Genomic DNA, 20389 nt, shown 5'->3' with positions numbered 1-20389 from the left:
TTAGAAATGTCAATGAGCAATAATTTTTCCACTTCCTTCATTATGAATATATAAAATAAGAGAAGTGGGGAAAAGGTTCCATCTTTCATGTCGTGAACTCTAAAAATGGGGTACTAACCCTTAAACACGGTAATTATAGGACTGCAAACATTTCTGAAAATTTCAGAGAGTATCATATACGCATTTGGTGTAAGTAACACAAATTGTCTAATGCTTAACTCAAAACACAGAGATTTTTTTTCTATATTTTGCAGTGGTTTTATGTGGCAAATTATAAAATATTACCACAGCCAGTATTTTTCCGTTTCTCTCAATATAACGAAACCCGGGTAAACTTACGTGTAGGTGTAGGTACAACAGGTCGGCAAACTTTCTCTTTAACAGCCCGAACAACTTTACCAAGGCGACTAAAACCAGCAGTAAATACATTAAGAGCGCTTGAAGCGATCCGCCGTAGCTGACTCCTGCTGTACCGAGAACCAATACCCAAGGCGAACAACTCAACACCGTCCCTTTTGAGACGTGATGCAGGTCTCGTAGCACCGTCCGAAGACGAGCCGTCGGTTATGATAAGCAGAGTGCGTTTGCGTCCACGTACGGTCCGTCGGCGGAACAGTCTCCTTCTGGCGTTTCGGAGAGCTCGTCCAATATAGGTGCCGCGTCCTCGTGGCCGGTACCTGTAAAAATATCATTACGTGGTTTACATCTGAAGTCATGGTAAAGCCTAGTGGCCTATACAGGCCGAGGTTGTCCCGGTTTCAGCAGCATGAAGCGACTAAGCGTATTTATACTCCCCTCCCGGATGGGATGCTAGTCCCTCGCAGGGTTAACCCCCAGCATTAGTTCGCCGGTACCCATTTATACACCACCGCACCTCCCGCCTCCATCCATAAGTCATGATAATTATTCATGAGAATTATAAAATCTGAACAGAGCTGTTCTTTTTAAATGTTCCTTGTGAAACAATGTCTCTTAAGTTAGATATATTACTACAATACAACCTGTACTTACAGTAGGCCTTGTGACATTCAGTCTTTCACCACATTATTTTCTTTGGCGTTTTGATATTTTCGACAATTTAATAGACAAAATGATAACTGGATAGTTCGCTTCAGTTTGGTCCAGTGTGAACTGTTTTATACCGTTAGTTTTGACTGTGGTATGGTTCGGCGAATTCAGGTCAACATTTGTTTGTATTAGTATTATTCTCCTTCGTACAGGCATAGCTACAAACTACACGGAATAGAAAAGGCCAAAATGCTCGCTACAGTACTGTCAACTGAGCTGTGTCAATGATTTTAGCTAAGTGTCTCAAAATTAAGTTTTACTGATTTTGAGGTTTCCCGTTAATCAATTGCTCGCAAAATATGCATTATACCAAACTTCAATCTAAAGAGACCTTACTGGTATAATTTTCATATCATTCAGTTCTATTAAGGTAAGACTGCTAAACCTTTTTGGTATCGTCCGGATTAAACTGTTTCGAGACAGCTTTATCTCGGGTGAGATAGGTATGGAAAGGGGAAGGGGTTCTCTAATGGTTACTTTGAACGTCTTAGAAGGGGAAAAGACTATAAATAACGAACAGTCATAGGGGAAAGGGAAAAGAAACACTCATATGTCACAGCTTTTTTATAATCAATCTAAGCACTTTTAAAAAAAATTCAACTACTTCACTATACAAACCTTATACGGTTAATGGCTCTCACGACTTGCGTCCGTGAGCCATATCTGTTCAAACCGAATGCGACTCGAGATCGCGAAGAGAACACCGTCACGCCCACGCGTGTTTCTCGTGCAGACAGCGGGAAGAAACTAACAAAAGACTTCAGGAAGTCAATGACTTTACGGAAGTTCCTTCGTCCGACACTTCTGGAACCATCGATAAGAATACCAAGATCCACATGAGATCTGCAAACTGGGAGTGAAAAGATAAGAGTTATTGTAACCAGCTGTAAATACCGGACGCTGTGGTGCAAGACTGCGATAAAGGGTTACGTAAAATAACCTCGCACGTTACAGTTGTCTTGTTATTATCGGTTCATAAGGGTCTGGATGACGTTACCTAATGGCTTGAAAATTATACTAAAATGACTCCTTGTTTGTGAATCAGGAGGTAGCCAATTCAATTTTATAAACTTGAGTCAGTGAACCTTTTCAATTACAGCTGCAATTCTCTTGAAAACATCACTTTCTATGAATACGGCCAGCAAATAATCTGTCTAGATATAACTTAATTACCATGGACTTAATCGTAAATCCTTTCTTTAAAACCAAAACCTTTATCTAGCCATTGTGAGTTTATTGTGGCTCAAGAAAAATGAAAACTAAATGTTACAGTATTATATAGCATAGGATAGGTACCTGGCCGTGGAGTTGGCGCGGGCGTTGGAACTATAATGAAGGCAAAAACGAGTGCTCAGAAATATCACTATTAAACACAACTACAGCAAATAGCCAAAAAGGACAAAAAGGCAAGAGCGAAAGAAGTATGTCATTAAATAGTGGTACTTACTTGGGCGGAAGCATTTCTTCTGTAAGGCAAGAATCTGAGGTCGCGTGAGCGCCACGTTAAACAGCTGGAAACACGCGAGTCGTCCGCGAAACACGCGACGAGAACCCGGCCTCCGACCAATAATGATGGGGTAATTAGTGGCCAGTCCACTCGGGAACTTGCCGACATTTCGCTGCGCTATCGGAAGGCCATTGCACCACAAAGTCGCCAAACCTGTTCGGTGGTTATAAGTCGCTGCGACGTAGTTCCAAGTCCTCGGTTTAAGCCCGCGGCCAATCAGCGGTTTCACCCGGCGCCCAGTCCTTTTCCTGGGCATCAGACGGAAATAGAGTTGATTCAGACGAGTTATCCACAAATGGACTCCCCATCCCTTCGGGTTGAAATGGATTAGCGGTCCTGGGGACTCGGGGAACACCCAGAATATCATCGTCAGCGAGTAGCGCGTGTCAAGGCAGCCGTTGTTCGGAATAATAGCATAGCTTACTCTCGTCCTTCCCCTTACTCGTGTTCTTCCAGGGAAGTAGTAAGCCCCCTGCGGGTGTCCGTCGGGTCCTTGGATGTACCTCACCCGTACAAGTCGTGCAGGGGGGTTCTTGTACTGACTGATGTCTCCGCCTCTTACGGCACTTGTGAAGGCATAAGTGGCCACGGCTCCTCTTGATATAATCACTAGAGGGAGAGGTTAAAAAAAAAAACTTTGAGCTTACATGAAACACTTACTGCAATCCGACGACTGATTTTGGTTTCAGTTATGCAAAACAGTGTGTTAATATCAGTAGGTTTACTGCGAGTTTACGAATTCAGTGAATGCCTGTGCCATTATTTTCTTTTATTTTCTTTAAAGCACCAACGAACCATATCGCATAGTATGTCATAATGTCCCAATAACCAAGGTTTCATTATTTTGTCGTTTAAAGGCGTTTTCAAGACTTATCTAAGTTATAATTTGCACGCATTTGAATCTGTCTAAAGTAAAGAATACTGGACAAAAATCCGAGAGATCATAGTTAATAACTTAAAACTGAATTCGAATTTGGCACTAATTCAGGATTGTTTAGCCTAATACTGCTTTAAAAACCCCGTTCCACTTCGAAAAACATGCTGACAGAGTGCCAAATTCTCCCAGGGAATATAATACATATTACAGGAATAGGTAAGGAGAATTTAAACATATCAGTAAGTGACTTACCCGGAGAATGGCACATCTTATCCTTGAGTGTTCTCACTATAGTCAGCAAATTACGGACATTAGCAGAAAACACGTGGAACCGGTCTGTAGCAATCTTCCTCAAGTACTTCACACTAACACGCCCGACTCCAACGGTATAAACTTCGACTCCCGCGGCGTGCAAGATCCTCGCTGGACGTACCACATTATCACGTGATACACCGGTAGTCACAAGGACGAGCACTCTCCTTCGGCCACACGTGGGCTTGCCGCGGAAGAGATACCTCTTGACAAACATCAGGGCCTGAGCTGTTCTCCTTCCCCCTCCACGCAGAAGACGCAATCTCTTTAAATATTGGTAAACCTGCGCTCGACTATGAGATCGCCGGAAGTCGAAAACCAGTCGCTGTCTTGTAGCGAAAAGTGTCAGACCTATTCTTGTTTGAGATGTCTGGACGTCAAACCTTCTGACTGTTTCCTTCACGTATTCGATTATACGTTGAAAAGTGACTCTGCCGGTTCGACGGGATCCATCGATAAGGAAGCCAAGGTCAATTCGGGCTCCGCAAACTAATGATTGAAAGAAAACAAAAGAAATCAGCCATATAATTAAATTCGCATTCCGAGTCAATGGCTTTAATAATTATGGTTGAAAGATATTGACAGACTAAAAGACAGACAGACAAACAGACAGACAGACAGACAGACAGACAGACAGACACACGCACACCTGCAGACAGAAAGATACTTATACAGACATACAGATAGCAAGTAGACAAACTTACAGATACCAGACAGACGGACAGTTAGTTAGTGAGCTAGTAATTAAGTAGACAAACGTACAGACACAAGACAGACAGACAGACAGACAGACAGACAGATGTCACACACTTTTGTTCCGACGAAGGCCTAACGCTCGACAAGTCAGCTTTCCCAAATTTGCTACGGCGCTTTATTTACCTGTGTCATCTTCCCGTTGATTAGATAACCAACTGAGTGTGTCACTTGCCTACCGACGCAGCACAATAGTTTCTTTTGAAACTAATAATTTTGTAACACAACTATAGACAATCGCAGAATTGCTGGTATCAAGTTACTCTGATTCTCTCTAAAGTGGACACCTCCCAGATCTACGGTTGATGTTGGCAAGGTCCCGATGGAGTCCGTGTAATAGAAAGGCGGCTGTGTTTAAGCTGCACAGTGCACAGTGCACATGCCAGTGACCTCGAACTAGCTTACTCATCTTGACACGCATAAGTGATACAATTATTGCATTGGACTCGCATAAACAAAGAGTCAACAACTGGTTTATTTACCTCTTGGTGGCGCAGTTGTTGGTATGGTGCGGATAGGCGGTCTCGTTGGCGTAGGCACTTGAAATGAAAGCAAAATAATTTTTGAATTAGAAAATTGCATATCAATATGATTTATATCATGTACATTTTCGCCGATAAACTATTCATTGTGAGATGGTTGCCGAATAGTGATTTTGGTAAAAGAGGACATTTACACGTTAAGATGTTAGATGGTTTTTCTCGAAAAAGTTTTCGATATGCGAGACTGTTCTTAGCAGAAACACTTTTAATATGAATATTACATATTGTAGGTTTCTTAGTAATAATAAGCTAAGGTAGAAAACACACTAGAAAAAAGACTGTACTAAGAAGTAATCAACTGATTGAAAAATTACGTCGAAAGACCAACGTTGTATGGGCAGGCAACACTGGCGTTCTCTAACTATGGCCTTTTTCCAGCTAAAATCAAACTACTTTCGTTAATTGCACTGACTGCAGCATTTCGTAACCTTACCTGGCAGGAAACACTTTCTCTTGGCTTCAAAGATCTGTTTCTTGGTCAAGGCAACGCTATAAAGCTGCAAACAGAAGAGCTTTCCGCGAAAATAGCTTCGACTTCTCCTGGTGGCACCAAGTCGAATGGGGTAATTGGTGGAGAGGCGCACTCTACCAATTCGACGTCTTACTACTGGTTGAGAGTTTACCCACAGCGTTGCAATGCCAGTTCGCTCATCGTAGGTAGCACCGACGTAATTCCAAGCCCGGTACTTGAACCGGTTGCTTCTTAAAGGCCGGGTCTTTCGCCCATTACGGTGCATAAATCGTACGAATAACTGCCGTCGGCCTGTCACCCACAGGTGCACGCCAAATCCATTGGGATTGTAATTGACAACTGGGCCTAAGCGCCCCTCGTGGTATATCCAGATCAAGATAGTAATGGAGTACCTCGCGTCCAGTCTTCCAGTGTTGGGGATTTCTACGTAGCTGGTACGTCTTCCGTAGAATACCGTGGAGCCGTCAGGACGGCCGTCAGGGCCTGGTCCGTATTTTACACCAACAATTCGTGCGCTTGGGTTTTTGCTGCGGCTGATGTCTCGTCCGCGTCTTGGGCGATCAAGTGGGTAGACAGCAAGCGTACTTGGAAGACGAACTGAATTAACATAAAGACACGTTAATTCTTCATTTCATACAGCAAAACGATTGGTAAACATGAAAACGACGAGAACATAGGCCGACAACGTTCTTGAATTATTTGATAATAAGGAGGTTCAGCAAGTAATACGGCGATGCCGAGGACAACGTCGACAAAAAAGTGAGATTATATTGTACTTAAGAATTTCGCACTTAAGTAGATCAATTTATTTTTTCTTTCGGCGTCAGCTGACTATGTCAAGGCAACGTTCATTTCTACAAAGAAACTTGGAAAATAAGCCGTTTTGGTTCAGACTACATCGAGAGACGGCTAAAAGGACATCAAACATACTTGTTACATTTGAATTTTACTTTTACTACCAGAACTTGTAATGAATTTCAGTTCTTAAAATAAACTTACCTCTTGGAGTTGTTGGTACTAAAAAGGAAAGAAAAAAAGTTTGTTAAAAACCAAATGAAAAAAAAAAGAGAAATAGACTTTTCTCGATACAGTTCGATTAATTTTTTACTTTCACGTTCCACGGTTTTGCCATTCCTCACAACCAATCGAGAGCATGTTAGTCTGGGAGGCGGGGGGCGGGGGGGGGGGGATGTAATATAGCCACAAAACGACAGCAACAAAAACGGCTTAATCAAAATCTTTAGAAAGGCAGGTAAACGATATTATAGCTTTTACTGTAACGACAATGTACTAGAAAATAATATCATAAAGTAAGTAACGAGTTATATACTCAAGAATGATAATAAAATTACAAATGAAAATCGGCTTTTAAAACTTTAAGGCATGATATAGTTTAAAGCTACAACATATAGATTCCTCATTCTTAGTTCCATAAGATTCATGTCCCTCAGGCAGCGAGAAAGTCTCGGCACCATAAGCTTTAAGGACCAGAAGTCAACACATTTCTTTGAAACATCACACCATATAACCCGCAAGCATTAGTGCTAAACAAGTAATGAACATAACTGTGAACTCTTTCAACATTATGAAGGCGTTTACAGTTATGATGGATGCAAAATTAGATGCTCTTACTTGGTGTGGGTGATGGTTTCTGGCAGGCTTTGGTTTTAATATTCTGTATAACTTTTCCAAGGGATCTGAACGACACCGTGAATATATGACTACTATCAGTAGCTATTTGCTTCAGCTGAGATTTCCTGTATCCTTGTCCAATTCCCAGCACAAAGATCTCCGTGCCTGTAGCTCGAAGACTCCGCGCCGGTGTTCTTACACGGTCTTGAGATATGCCGTCGGTGAGCACAACAAGAACCCTTTTCCTACCGGATGCGGGTCTCCCTGAGTAAAGATACCGTCGGGCAAATGACAGTGCCTTGCCGATGTAGGTTCCCCCACGGGGATACCTCAGGTTGTCAATAGCTTTTAAGATAGACGCCCTGGTGTAGTATCTGTTGAAATTGAAGATGGGTATAGCTCGGCGCGTGTAGAGGATGACGCCAACGTGGGTTTCACGGCGAGAGATTGGAAAGAAGCTCACGAGAGACTTGACGAAGTTTAACAGGCGAGCGAAGTTACCTCGGCCGTAGCGCTCGATACTGGACGAACCGTCAATTAAAAAGCCTAGATCCACGGATATTGCGCAAACTAAACAGAAAGAAAGAAATGTAAGTTAGTAAGAAAATACGTTAACATGCCGGTTGTTAAGTCCTGGGCTTATACAGCTTCGTAAGGAGTTTGGGTGGGCTTTATATCGGGGTAAAAGGGGGTAGGGGAGGGCCTTGCAAGCATTATGAAAAATGCATTAGGAAATATATATACTGACAAGAAATGACTCGCACTCTACTTGTAAACTTATTCTTTGCCTGTTTCTCTTTGAAGTAGTGTTCTGTGATAATGTTTGTAAGTTAATATGGAAAGGTGGGATAGGGGAGGGCTTATATCGGGGGGGGGGGGGAACTATAACCGGAATATTTTTGTTGTTAGCGGGCAGATGAGCCTATAATCAAGGGGCTTATAATCGCAAGAGGGGGCTTTTAACCGTTAGTTTACGATACATTGTTAAGTAACGGTGCATAGGATAACCAGACAGTATGGCGTCTTGTGTTAGAGGCTAATGTGATCATTATGGTAAACAATTTGAAAGGAGTCTTCTATTTGACAAACCTGGTCTTGCAGTGCTTGGTTTTTGTGTTGGTCTTGGAGTGGGAACTGAAAATAAACGGAGGAAATAATATCAAGTTTAAACTGCCTGATAAGCAATCGATCACCTTTCCAACATGTTACATCACCATGAGTTCCTCAGCATTGTAAATCTTCTTCAATCTTAAGCTCCGTAATAACACATAAAGTTTAAACAAAGAAAAACGTATTAACCGTGTTGGTGTATGAATATCTGTTCTGAATAAGCAAAGCTTTTTACGATTTTATTTCTCCGTTTTCTTCTTAATTTAAGTTTTGATTGAGAAGGTAAATCAAACACTCAAACACAATGTTTAATGATATCACAAAGCACATTGAAGTTCGTCTGCGCGTCGTATTTTCAACTCGCTTCTCTGTGTTTGGAAATGTGATGAAACACTGTCTCGAGTCTTTGATATATTACGTAATCTGTGTTGCTTACCTGCTCTGAAGCACTGCCTCTGCCTGGCGACAATCTGAGCTCTGGTCAAAGCCACGTTATACACCTGCAAACAAGCGATACGCCCACGAAACACGCGGCGATCCCCAGGCCTGTGACCCACAACCACAGGATAGTTAGTAGCGAGACCCAAGGTAAATCTTCCTACATTCCTCTGAGACACAGGGTTCCCATTGATCCAAAGAGTTGCAAGTCCTGTGCGATGGTCGTACGTAGCACTGATGTAGTTCCAAGTGTACGGCTTCACGCCTCGAGTTGTCAGCGGCTTGACATTACGGCGTGAGCCTCGCCTCGGCATCAACCGGAAGTAGAGCTCGTTCGGGTGCGTCAGCCACAAATGGAGTCCCCATCCTTTAGGATTGTAGTGTAGTATGGGTCCAGGCTTCTCCGGGTAGATCCAGGCAATTATTGTGATAGAGTATCGGGTGTCTAGACATCCGTCGTTTGGGATCAAAGCATAACTTCCTTTGCTTCCTCTCCCCCTGCGCCTTCGCAACCCTGGGAAAAAGTAGGCTCCCTGTGGATGGCCGTCTGGGCCTTGAATGAATGACAGCCCCTTAATCTTTGCTGTGGGGTTCCTGTACCTGCTGACGTCACGTCCGCTTGTGGCACTTGTGAATGGGTACACAGCAACAGCTCCGCCTGATACAATTACTGCAGATCGAGGAAGAGTCTCACGTGAGTACGACAGTTGGATTGAGATGAAAAAGTTACTTCTTTGTTCTTTTCAAGCAAAATAATATATTTTATTTTAAAAAAAACACGTGTGAGAAAGCACGTACGAAAATCCGTACTTTTGACGTAATGATGGCGCGAAATAACGAATACAAAATTTTCCTTTCATTCCCTCGCAGCGGTATCTTAGAATTTTTTTTTTGTTCCTATCGAGTTTTAGTATAATTTAATATAATATAAGTAAGTATAATAATATAAGTTTTGGAGAAGAGACGTTTGTTTAGTGATGCTACTATTTTGGTGTAAAGCCCGGACCAAGCGAGATTGAGAGTTGACGAGAGTTGACTCTCCATGAGAGAAGTTTTCGTCAACTCTCATCGACTATCATCAACTCGGGCCAAACGAGAGAAAACTGTCATCACCTCTCATGAAAATTTTAGCACGTTCAAAGTCGATGAGAGTGCATGAGATTTTCAGGCCAAACAAGAGTGAGAGTTTAAACTCTCATCATCTCTTATCTTCTTTTGGCCCAGGCTTTATTTTTAACCGTTTACGTTTTTTAACTAACTTACCTGTTGAGCTACAAATCTTGTCCTTGATTATCCTACTAAGTGACACAAGTTGCCTAACATGGACTCTAAACACCTGCTTACACACAGTAGCAACCTTCTTCAGTGATCGCCTCCTCACCGTACCGATACCAACCGCGTAAATTTCAACGCCAGACGCAAACAAGCGTCCCGCGGGCCTTTTTACTGCATCGCGGGACTCTCCGGTTGTCAAAACGATGAGAACCCTTCTACGGCCGCAGCGCGGCCTGCTTCTGAAGAGATACCGCTTTGTATAAGTTAAGGCTCTTCCTAGATATCTACCACCGCGACCGTTCAGTCGGATCCGGTCTATCAGTCTGCTAATTCTAACAGGATTGTAAGCTCTTCCAAACCCCAAAATAAGTCTGACCCTGGAGGTGTACTGCACGATGCCGATTCTAGTTTTTGAGGCGGAGACTTCAAAACGCCTGACCGTTTCCTTGATGAATCGCAGGATCCCGCGGGAGCTGTATCTGCCGCGGGACGCGTCGACGAGGAAGCCAAGATCGATTCGCTGTCTGCAAACTAAACATTGAATGGAAAAGAAAGTGAGATATCAGCCCCAGGCCTCGCAATAAATATACCTTTTAATTCTTAAACTGCCTTTGCCGTGTTTTTTTTTACGCGTGTAAGGTCCATGAGATGGTGTAGAGAATAAACGAGGACCGTAACCAGACCTTTGGCATAGACCAGGCAAGATCTTGCTAGGAGGTTTTATTGGCATGCCCTTTCAGAAAATTTGGATTCCTAGGAGCTCTGAAACTCTTTCATGAACATTTTTCATGAGGCATTTCTTGAAAAAATTTAATCTTGTTCAACTGGGGATTATTTTCCCAACTTAACATATTTTGTTTTTAGTTTTGGGTTAAAATCTAGACGAGGCAAGTGCCTCATCTTGCGCTTTTGCTAGTTACGGCCCTGTAAACAGCAGCAGTTGGGAAAAGAAGCACCTTAACCGTAAAATACGATTTACAAGGATAAACAGAGTCTGCGAATCATGTCGTTCTGCCTTCAGCTGGGAATGCTTATTTCCTTCTTTAAGTCGTGCTGATTGCGTTTGTCGTTTTTTAAACCATTGCTGGTAAACTATTGTGAATTTGTATTGACATCTACAGTATAAGTAAATAATCAAGGTATCCACAATTAGCTTGCTAAAGCTTAATACTCTTGAGGGTTAGGGTTAGGGTGACGGTATTTAACTTAATATTTACTTCAATCTGTCAATATGAAATTAGCCCCCAAACTGGTATAAACACATCAATCAATCTTACCGCGTGGGGCTGGAGTCGGGCTAGGCTTGGGAGGAACGGTAGGAGGAGGAACTGCAAAATAAAATCACTTTTAAACGGTATGTCATAACCTTTATCCCATTTTAGGAGTTCGCTTCGGTTAACACTTCACATGAAGTCAAAAAAAATGATTTTGGGTGACAATGGAAAATCGAAACATGGTCTCTAAGCTTTCTTCGTTATGTAGTAGTTTTTTTTATGCCGCGAGGGGATAGTTATTTTTCTTTTTTTTTTAACTTTGGGACAAGAATACAAAAACTGCAATTTTTGCGACTTCGTGGCAGATACATAGTCAACTTCACCTCTGTTATTTGGGTCTCCATGTAACGCATCTCCTTTTCAGTTAGTTAGTGTAGAGGAGCTTTACTTGAAGATTAAATATTGGCTGCAAACGAGGTGCACTGAGCAAACAAATATTTCTCTTCCCTCTTTCCGTAATCAGTTACACGAGAGACAGTGTTTCAGGATATCCAAACACCGAAAAGAGAGTTGAAAATAAGATGCGCAGCGGAGTATTTTTGATGAAATACGAGGCGTTTGGATAGCTAATGAAACACTGTCTCAAGTGTTCGATACTGATATCTTCTCAATCGAAACAAAAAAGCTACGGAGTAAACGGGGAAAATAAAATCGTAAAAATTTATGCTTATGAAGACCGGGTATGCAAACCTCCTTCACGGTTGTGTTTTTCTTTGTTTTTACTTGATGAAATATCGTAGAATTCGAGTTTGAGGCCCTGCTTATACAACTTCGGACAGGGTTTCATTTGGTGACCGCATCGATAAGCGGAGGCGGCTTATACCTTTCGGGAGACGGCACCGATCAAAACCACGAAGGAAACAAAATCGTTTTGAAAACGCTGCCTCAAAAGTGGAGTGTTTTCGAAACGATACGCTTTCGTTGTCGTGTAAACGGTCAAAAACGCACAAAAACGCATCGATTTGAAAACGGCCTTGTATGTTGGCACGAACTGTCTGATCTTGTGGAGGGTAAGCATGGTGAAATCAAGCATAGAGAGCAGCGCTTACTTATACAGGATCATATTCGAAAACAGTCTGCAAATCGTTAAAAAGGCTCCGTATAACACTTCGAAGCCGTGTCGTTTTCGATGCGGTTTCGAGGCTTATGAAACCGTGTCAATTTATAACCGTGTCAATGTAAACGTAGCCTAAGAAGTAAGAAAACAAAACTATAAATAGAAAACGGTAAAAACAAACCTGGTAAAAAGCACCTCCGCTTCTGCTGGAAAATCTGTTTCTTGTTAAGCGCACGGCTGTAGACCTGCGCACAAAAGAGTCTTCCACGGAAATAACGCCTGTCCCCTTTCCGAGCGCCAAGCCTCACGGGATAGTTAGTAGACAACTGAATGCGGCCTATTCGTTTGGATGCAACTGGTAGCGAGTTAATATACAGAGTGGCTATGCCTGTTCGTCCGTCGTACGTTGCACCAACGTAGTTCCATGCCTTGTATTTCATACGTCCGCTTGTAATGGGTCTCGTGAACTGCCGCGACCGTCTCACAAAGCGCGCGAAAAGTTGGCGCCGACCCGTCATCCATAAATGCACACCGAAGCCTCGTGGATTGTAGTTAAAGATAGGGCCTGATCTGCCTTCGTGGAACACCCAAATAAGGATGGTTATCGAGTATCGAGTATCCAACTTGCCCGTGTTAGGAATTTCCACATAGCTGTTTCGTTGTCCGTAAAATCGTAAGGATCCGTCCCGACGGCCATCTGGGCCTGGGGCGGGGCGGACACCCATGAGAGTGGCTGAGGGGTTCTTGGTTCTGCTGATATCTCTTCCACGTCTCGGACCGTCTAACGCGTACACGACTAGGGATTGCGGAATAACAACTGCAAGAGATATATATCTCATAAGTTGGAGGTTTTTTTTACGATAAATTGCACTCAAATCGGGGTAGAACTTTGTTATTTTGATCACTATCGATCACTATTGTCGAGTAAAAACACTGCAAATTGCAAGAGGAGGTCCAGTACTGGTCCACGTTGAAGAGTATAACGTTCTATATAGCTGGTCCTCTAGGCTTGCCAAGCAACAGTTTGAAAAGGAAAACAAATCGTAAGACTCACCTTTAGTTGGCGTGGGTATAACTGGCCCAACTGAAAACGAAAAGAAAGAGAGATAAATACTTAGCTCCGATTAGACAAGTGTTTTCCTTAGTATTTCTGTTTTCTTTAAATTGTCTTAAAACACCCTCTAACAAATCTGTACGAAGGTGCAAGAAGGAGCAAATGAGAAGACGAAAACCCAAACGCACGCACCCACGCAAAAATTAAAGTCGGGCCGTGCTTACCGTTTAGATTTACATTTACTACAGCTTAAGTTTTCTACAGTCATTGTAGAAAAGCGCTATGAAAGATTCTCCGTCTGAATTATAGTGTTATAACGAGTCCGCAATTTAGCCAGCTTACATAATATTTCTATTCAGCTATTTACGGCCTTACATTAATCCAGCGGGAAGCTGGCGGTCAAAACGAGGTTACTTCCGCAGGTTACACAAAGGATCTGGATGGAGCCGAGAAAGTGTAAACGCAGCTGATATTAAAATGAGGGTCATTTGCAAGTTTTCAGTAAAAATTTTGGCCCTTGTTCCAGGACCCATTAAGAATATTGAGGTCGAGGACGAGCTCGCTTATTCACGTAACAACTTTGGTAATTTGTTACTTGTCACTTAATTTTCCACCTTTTGCTAGTTGTCATCCACACCCTCCAGACACTCTGGTGTATCAAAAACACACCACTGAATTGACGCTGCTTTTCTGTTTTGATTTCAATTTTCTCATATAATTTTCTACGAACTAATAACAATAACATACACCGACCTGTAGGTTTGATAAGTTGACAGATCTTTGACCTAATCGCCTTGGACAATGTAGCCAATCCTCTGAACGACACAACAGAAACATGATTCCTATCCGTGGCAATCTGCAACAGCTGACGTCTCTTCAGCGCTCTTCCAATGCCAACCGTGAAAACCTCGACGCCTTTCGCTCTCAGCAGTGACGCCTGCCTAGCAACGCGATCTTGCGATATACCGTCTGTCAGCATGATCAAAATACGCTTGCGATTACGGCGTCTACGTCCTCTGAATAGGTATCTCCTGGTAAAGGCTAACGCCTTTCCGATGTAGGTTCGTCCACGTGGGTACCGAATGCTGTCGATGGCTTGTTGTATGTGCGTGACAGTGTTCAGCTGTCCAAACCTAAACAGTGGTATGGGATTGGTGGAGAACAGAACTGCACCAACTCGTGTTTGAGTTCTTGAAACAGGTAGCGTGACCACGATGGACTTGATGAAGTTAAGCATTAACCTGAAGTTACCGCGACCATGGTATTCGATGCTTCCCGAGCCATCTATCAAGAATCCTAGGTCTACAACGGTTTTGCAGACTGAAATGGAAATTTAAAAGTATAAAGAAAACGTTTTCAATATAATTTCAAAAAGTATCTAGATTCATTGAATGTGGAAAATGTCAGATAATGTCAATGGATGAACAATAAATGCGCTGGAAAAATATAAAAGGGATTAATAGATCCCTACCTGGAGGTGGAGGCGTTGGAGGGGGTTGTCCTAAAAGAATGAAAAAGAAGAAAACTGAGTTACAAAAATGAAAAACTAAAACAGCCAGTTTTATAGTGTAGACTGAAGCAGGTTTTGCTTACGTTTGAAACATCTCTTTGCAGTATCGATGATCTGCTTTCGGTTCAGTGCCACACTGTACACCTGAACACACGAAACTCTGCCCCGGAAGTAGCGGCGATCACCAATCTTCGCGCCCATTCGTACGGGACGGTTCGTCGCCAGCCGAATTCGCCCGATGTTGGACCGAACCACTGGTCGGTTATTCACCCAAAGAGTCGCCAATCCTGTGTTACCGTCGTACGTTGCGCCAATGTAATTCCACGCTTTGTATCGCACGTTGTTCCCGTGGGTAACAAGCGGTGTGGTGAAACGACCATTCCGTTTAACAAACCGTGCAAAGAACTGGCGTGGTTTTGTCATCCATAGATGGACGCCCCATCGCGGGCCGCGGTTGTAGTTAAAGATTGGCCCCGCTTGACCCAAATGCAGGACCCATGCCAGAACAGTTATGGAACTACGTGTGTCGAGCTTGTTTGTGTTCGGGAACTCGATGTAGCTGTTTTTGTTTCCGAAGAACTCGGTTGCCGTGTTCGGCCATCCGTCGGGGCCTGGGCCTGTTCTTACGCCAACGAGTCTACCAGTTGGGTTCTTATTTCTGCTGACGTCACGGCCTTGGTATTGCTCATCGAGTGGGTAAATAGCAACAATACGTGGTAGCCCTGTGCGAAAGAAATAGCGAGTGACAGAAGTTAACGTCGTAAAAATAGTTGGGTTCAATTTTTTTAAATGTGATTTTGCATCTAGCTATAGAATGTTTCAAAACATTTAGGAAAACATCGCGATCGTGTGATTAGTCATCAAACGAAACTGAATTCAAGATCTCAGTCGAGCATAACTGTGAGAAACACGAAAATAAAGTGTAATGGCAATGGGCAAATGAAAATGACAGCCTTCTTAAATATGTCAACACGATTAATGCATTGTAGTATCTTTTGACGTTTTTATTATATATCAGTTTAGTTATAACTTACTTGGCCTTGGCGATGGTGTCGCAGGCTCTAAAAACAAAAGAAATGGAAGTGTTGTTTAAATGTAAACACACCTGCTAATAAGAATAGTAGCTAAAGCCACTTTTGTCTTGATAACCTTCAAAACCAATAACTTTTATATATTTAGAATATTTTAAGACCTAACCTTGCAAGCGATCGTTCACAATACGCAAAACTGAAGTTGGGCATGCTTGGAATGCTTAACATAGAACTTTTAAAAATTTCCACTTCAATACAATATATTAGTCTGCGTTGCATGCACAAAAGAAGCACCTCCTCTTGCTCGTACGCGCCTTTCAACTAGCGCTAGTTTTGCAGGCTAACAAAATATCTCAAATGGCATCGGAACAAAATTCATGCACTAAACGAGCACCAGAAATAACTAGAATCGACGATATTTGCCCATCATTATTAAAACACAAATTAAAACACAAAAATTACTTATTAAGAGTTAACATATAACAACTTACTTGCACGGAAACAGAATCTCTTCAGTTTCCTTATCTGATATGAATTCAGCGCGAGGTTGTAAATATGAAGACATGATATACGACCTCGGAAATGCCGGGGATCGCCGGGTCTTCGTCCTGAAATGGCCGGGTAATTAGTTGCCAGTCGAATCCTTCCAATATTCCTCTGAGTAATGGGGATGGAATCCAGCCACATCGTGGCTAGACCCGTGTTGTAATCATAAGTAGCCGCGATGTAGTTCCACACTCGAGATCTTATCCTTCTTGAGATTCTCTTGGTTGTCTTGCGATCGCGACTGACAAACTCCGCGCGGATTACCTTACGACTGATCATGCGCAGATTGACACCGATGCCCCGCGGCATGTAGTGGAAGATGGGTCCAGCGCTCTCCGGCATCAGCCACAGCAGGATGGTGATCGATTGCTGCGTATCCAGGCGCCCGGTATTGGGGAAGTATATGAAGCTGTTAGCAAACCCTTTGAGTTGGTAGGAGCCCGCCGGAAGACCATCTGGTCCGTTCTTAGAAACGACGTTGACAAGTTTGGCGCTTGGGTTTTTAAAAGGTCCAATGTCCTTTCCGCGTTGGATGCCGGTCAGCGGATAGATGGCCATCGCGGGCGGTGGAACTGTGGTTAAGAACGAAACCCTTGGTTAGATTAGTTGAACACAACATAGCCAGGATAAATATCAACTTATTAACTTATCACGAGGGCCGTACTAGATGAATATTGCCCCTTGGTCTTGACAGTACCGATCGAGCACAGCAGGGTCTGTACAGAAAAGAAAAAAAAACGAGAGCCGATATTCTCCTAGCACGGGCCGAGGAGCGAGAAAAAAAAAAAAAAAAAAAAAAATTATAAAAAAAAAAAAAAAAAAAAAAAAAAAAAACAAAAAAAAAAAAAAACAGACCAAAAAAAAAGAGTTTCCCGGATAGCGGAATGACACTGGAAAAAATACTAAGATTCCTTACCTAGCTTTTGTGTTGGTTTTGGTGTGACATATGGAGTAGGTCCTGTAAAGCAGAATAACAGTTATATATCAAACTCAGAACAATAGTCATCAACTTGGCTATAATAAAAACCGTCGCAAAATGCGTAGTAACTTTTCTAATCTTATAGCCAAAAACTTTTGCATACATTCAATCATTAAAGGCGTTAGTTTCTTTTTTTTTTTTAAAAAAAAACAAATTTGCCGTTTGAAATACTGCTGCAACTAAGTTACTGAAACCTCGACTGATCAAAGAAAACATACCGAAAGACATCGTCATTAATAACAATATACAGTTTAAATGAAAACAGAAACGGCACAAACAACAAGAAGGCTTGACTCACCCTTCGTTGTTGGTTTTGTTCTTGGAGTAGCCGCGCAAATCTTCGCCACCAATTTTGACAGAAGATTTCTTACTCCCAATCTTAGACCCGTGAACACGTGGTAGCGGTCGTTTGCTATGGCAGACAACGAAGTCTTACTGCTCCTTCCACCCATACCAACTGCAAAAATCTCAACCCCAGCTAGTTTCAGCATCTCTGCTGGTCGTCTGACGCGATCCGACGACCGACTTCCGGTGACGACAACAAGAACTCTGGCGCGCGTAGCTGATGGCCGTCTACCATACAGGTACCTCCTGGCAAAGCGAAGCGCCCTTCCGGTGTAGGATCGTCCTCGAGGAAATCTTATCTTTCCGACCGCGCGTAACAAGTCGTATCGCCGCGAGAAGCTGGCGAAGTTGGAGACCGGGATGGGACTGGTTGAATACGTAATGATGCCGACCCGAGTGTAGATTTTCGAGATGTCGAAATATCTGATGAGGTGGCGCACAAGATTGAGGATTTGGCTAAATCTGTATCGACTGCCACTACCGTCAATGAGGAGGCCAAGATCGATGCGAGCTCTGCAGACTAAAGAGCAAATTGAAATGAAATTAAAGCTTATCTTAACTCATTTCTCTTTATTAGCACCAGACAACAAAAGTTGTGTTCATGTCGCTTTAATCTCTCTGTGCCTTTCCCCATTTAAAGGTAAGGTCTCCGTTTGAGCTTAGTGGCCCATCAGGCCGGAGCTTATCCCGGTTTCAATAGCATGAAGCCTTTAGGAGTCCCTCCAAGTTGGGATGCTAGTCCATCCTAGGGTTATTCCCAGCATTAAATTTGCCAGTACCCATTTATACAACTGGGTGAAGAGAGGCACTAAAGAGTTAAGTGTTTTGCCCAAGAACACAACACAATGACCCCAGCCAGGAATCCAACCCGGACCGCTCAATCCGGAGTCCAGCACACTAGCCATTAGGCCAGCGCGTCACCCAAACTAATGTATAAACGAGAAAAAAAAGAGAGAGAATTTGTTGGGGGTAAACCGGCAAATACCGAGAGGGGAGGGAGGAGGGTACCCGTAGTAACCAGAAGGAGAAGTAATACTTCTTTCCACTAAATTCTTCGGCATAGGCTTAATAAGAGGGTTTACTCTTCTATATTCTCGGCATAACGGCGGTGTAAGTTACATTAAAACTTCAAAGTACCGCTTACCAAATCAGTGTGAAAAAGGTCGTTAGGAAAAATACCCATTCTATCAAAAGATAGCTAAGCTTTCAGTTGAGCCCTAACTTAGATAAACCATTTGACTCACACTTAAATATCAACATAAAATTCAAGCATGGTGTTCAAGAGAATAAAACAGCTGATCACCAAAAAAATGCAATTTCTCTCTCTCTAATCAAATTCCCCCAAATAGTTTCACTAGAAGTGGATGTAACCCAGTAAGGAGAATATGTATGTTGACATGAGAAAAAACATCACTTAAGCTTACTTTTCCCAGGCGCCAGCGATGGAGTTGGAGTCGGCGGTGCAGGAGTGGGGAAAGCTGATGAAAATTAAAACACAACAAATTAGATTTGGAATTTAATTAGGAATGGTACCGGTACTATGACATTTGCTACAATTTAAAATAACGATACTTTCTTGCATTGACTATGGCCTCTGTGTTAAAGGAACAAAACTAAACGAAAGTAGAGAAATTAAATAATATATAACTCTTTTTAGTTTGTCACGAGTGTGAGACGAAAAAAAAAAAACAATTCTGAGTCGTCCGCTGGAAGTCGAACCTAGGACCTTCTGCACGTTGTTCGGACGCTGTAAACACTGAGCAACAGGGAGACTGGTGCTGAATTAGGGCATTTACTAGATCTAATCTGTGACACACCTCCTGTATACCATTCGCGCACTGCTAGGACAAGAAATGTCGAATGCATCAAGTATGGCAGTAAATACAAAGATGGTAAATTTTAATCTTGGCCATAAGAAGTAAAAATATAAGTAATATGCGATTAAAACGATGTGGTTAAGAACCAGATACCTTTGAAACAAAGTTTCTTCGCGATCTTGATAAGTCGCAGCGGAAGTGCCACGTCATAAACCTGCATGCACGTGATCCAACCCCGGAAGTATCGACGATCACGTATCCTTGCTCCCATCCTGACCGGATAGTTTGTCGATAAACGTATTCGACCAATAGCTTTAGTAACAACTACTTTGTCGTTAACATACATCGTTGCAATTCCTGTTCTGTGGTCGTAAGTGGCACCAACAAAACTCCACGACTTGCGCCTCAGTCTTCGACTGACCAGTGGTTGTGTAAGAGCGCGCGTGCGTCGAACGAAACGCGCGAATAGTCTTCCGGCACGTGTCACCCAAAGATGGACACCGAAACCCCTGGGATCGTAGTTGAAGATAGGTCCGGCACCTCCCTGGGGGTTGATCCATGCAAGGAGTGTTATGGAGTTCTTGGCGTCAAGTGACCCCGTGTTAGGGAACTCGATAAAGCTGTCCGGGGATCCACGGAAACTGTACGAGCCACCACGTCTCCCATCGGGGCCCGGCGCTGGTCGTACGTTGTATAGTTTTCCCGGGGGGTTTCTCTTTGGACCAACGTCGTAGCCACGATAGTTTACCGTCAAAGGATAGAAGGCGACAGCATCTGGAAGACCTGACAT

General features: G+C 42.9%; 2 protein-coding genes across 2 annotated transcripts; both read right to left on the bottom strand.

Moving 5' to 3' along the window:
- Positions 1–310: 310 nt before the first annotated feature.
- LOC144647540 (collagen alpha-1(XII) chain-like) lies at positions 311–7115 on the bottom strand. Its single transcript, XM_078507334.1, has 9 exons — positions 7061–7115; positions 6531–6548; positions 5493–6128; positions 5000–5056; positions 3705–4253; positions 2516–3184; positions 2365–2394; positions 1687–1918; positions 311–677 (listed from the first exon to the last, which is right to left on the bottom strand). The coding sequence occupies exons 1-9, from the start codon at positions 7113–7115 to the stop codon at positions 311–313; spliced, it is 2613 nt and encodes an 870-aa protein (XP_078363460.1).
- A 34-nt stretch (positions 7116–7149) lies between these two features.
- Positions 7150–20389, bottom strand: LOC144647539 (uncharacterized). The gene is made up of 16 exons (XM_078507333.1): positions 19753–20389; positions 19207–19260; positions 17736–18302; positions 17375–17416; positions 16404–17030; positions 15916–15942; positions 14965–15603; positions 14843–14872; positions 14125–14691; positions 13372–13401; positions 12499–13134; positions 11264–11314; positions 9975–10517; positions 8710–9381; positions 8253–8297; positions 7150–7733 (listed from the first exon to the last, which is right to left on the bottom strand). The coding sequence occupies exons 1-16, from the start codon at positions 20387–20389 to the stop codon at positions 7150–7152; spliced, it is 5751 nt and encodes a 1916-aa protein (XP_078363459.1).

Source organism: Oculina patagonica, chromosome 3, assembly GCF_052425735.1.
Source record: "Oculina patagonica isolate OP01 chromosome 3, crgOcupat, whole genome shotgun sequence".
NCBI classification, from domain to species: Eukaryota; Metazoa; Cnidaria; class Anthozoa; order Scleractinia; family Oculinidae; genus Oculina; species Oculina patagonica.
The sequence above is the reverse complement of the archived record's forward strand: the minus strand, read 5'-3'. Positions and strand labels throughout refer to the sequence as shown.

Excerpts from the sequence above, each read along its gene's own strand:
- LOC144647539 (XM_078507333.1), bottom strand. The coding sequence starts at position 20,389 with ATGTCAGGTCTTCCAGATGCTGTCGCCTTCTATCCTTTGACGGTAAAC. Across the intron at positions 14,873-14,964 it reads TGCAAAGAGATGTTTCAAAC|GACAACCCCCTCCAACGCCT; the intron begins GTAAGCAAAACC and ends TCATTCTTTTAG. Across the intron at positions 8,298-8,709 it reads GAGGCAGTGCTTCAGAGCAG|TTCCCACTCCAAGACCAACA; the intron begins GTAAGCAACACA and ends GTTTATTTTCAG.
- LOC144647540 (XM_078507334.1), bottom strand. The coding sequence starts at position 7,115 with ATGTTGAAAGAGTTCACAGTTATGTTCATTACTTGTTTAGCACTAATG. Across the intron at positions 4,254-4,999 it reads AACAACTGCGCCACCAAGAG|TTTGCGGAGCCCGAATTGAC; the intron begins GTAAATAAACCA and ends TTCAATCATTAG. Across the intron at positions 1,919-2,364 it reads CGCGCCAACTCCACGGCCAG|TTTGCAGATCTCATGTGGAT; the intron begins GTACCTATCCTA and ends TTTCACTCCCAG.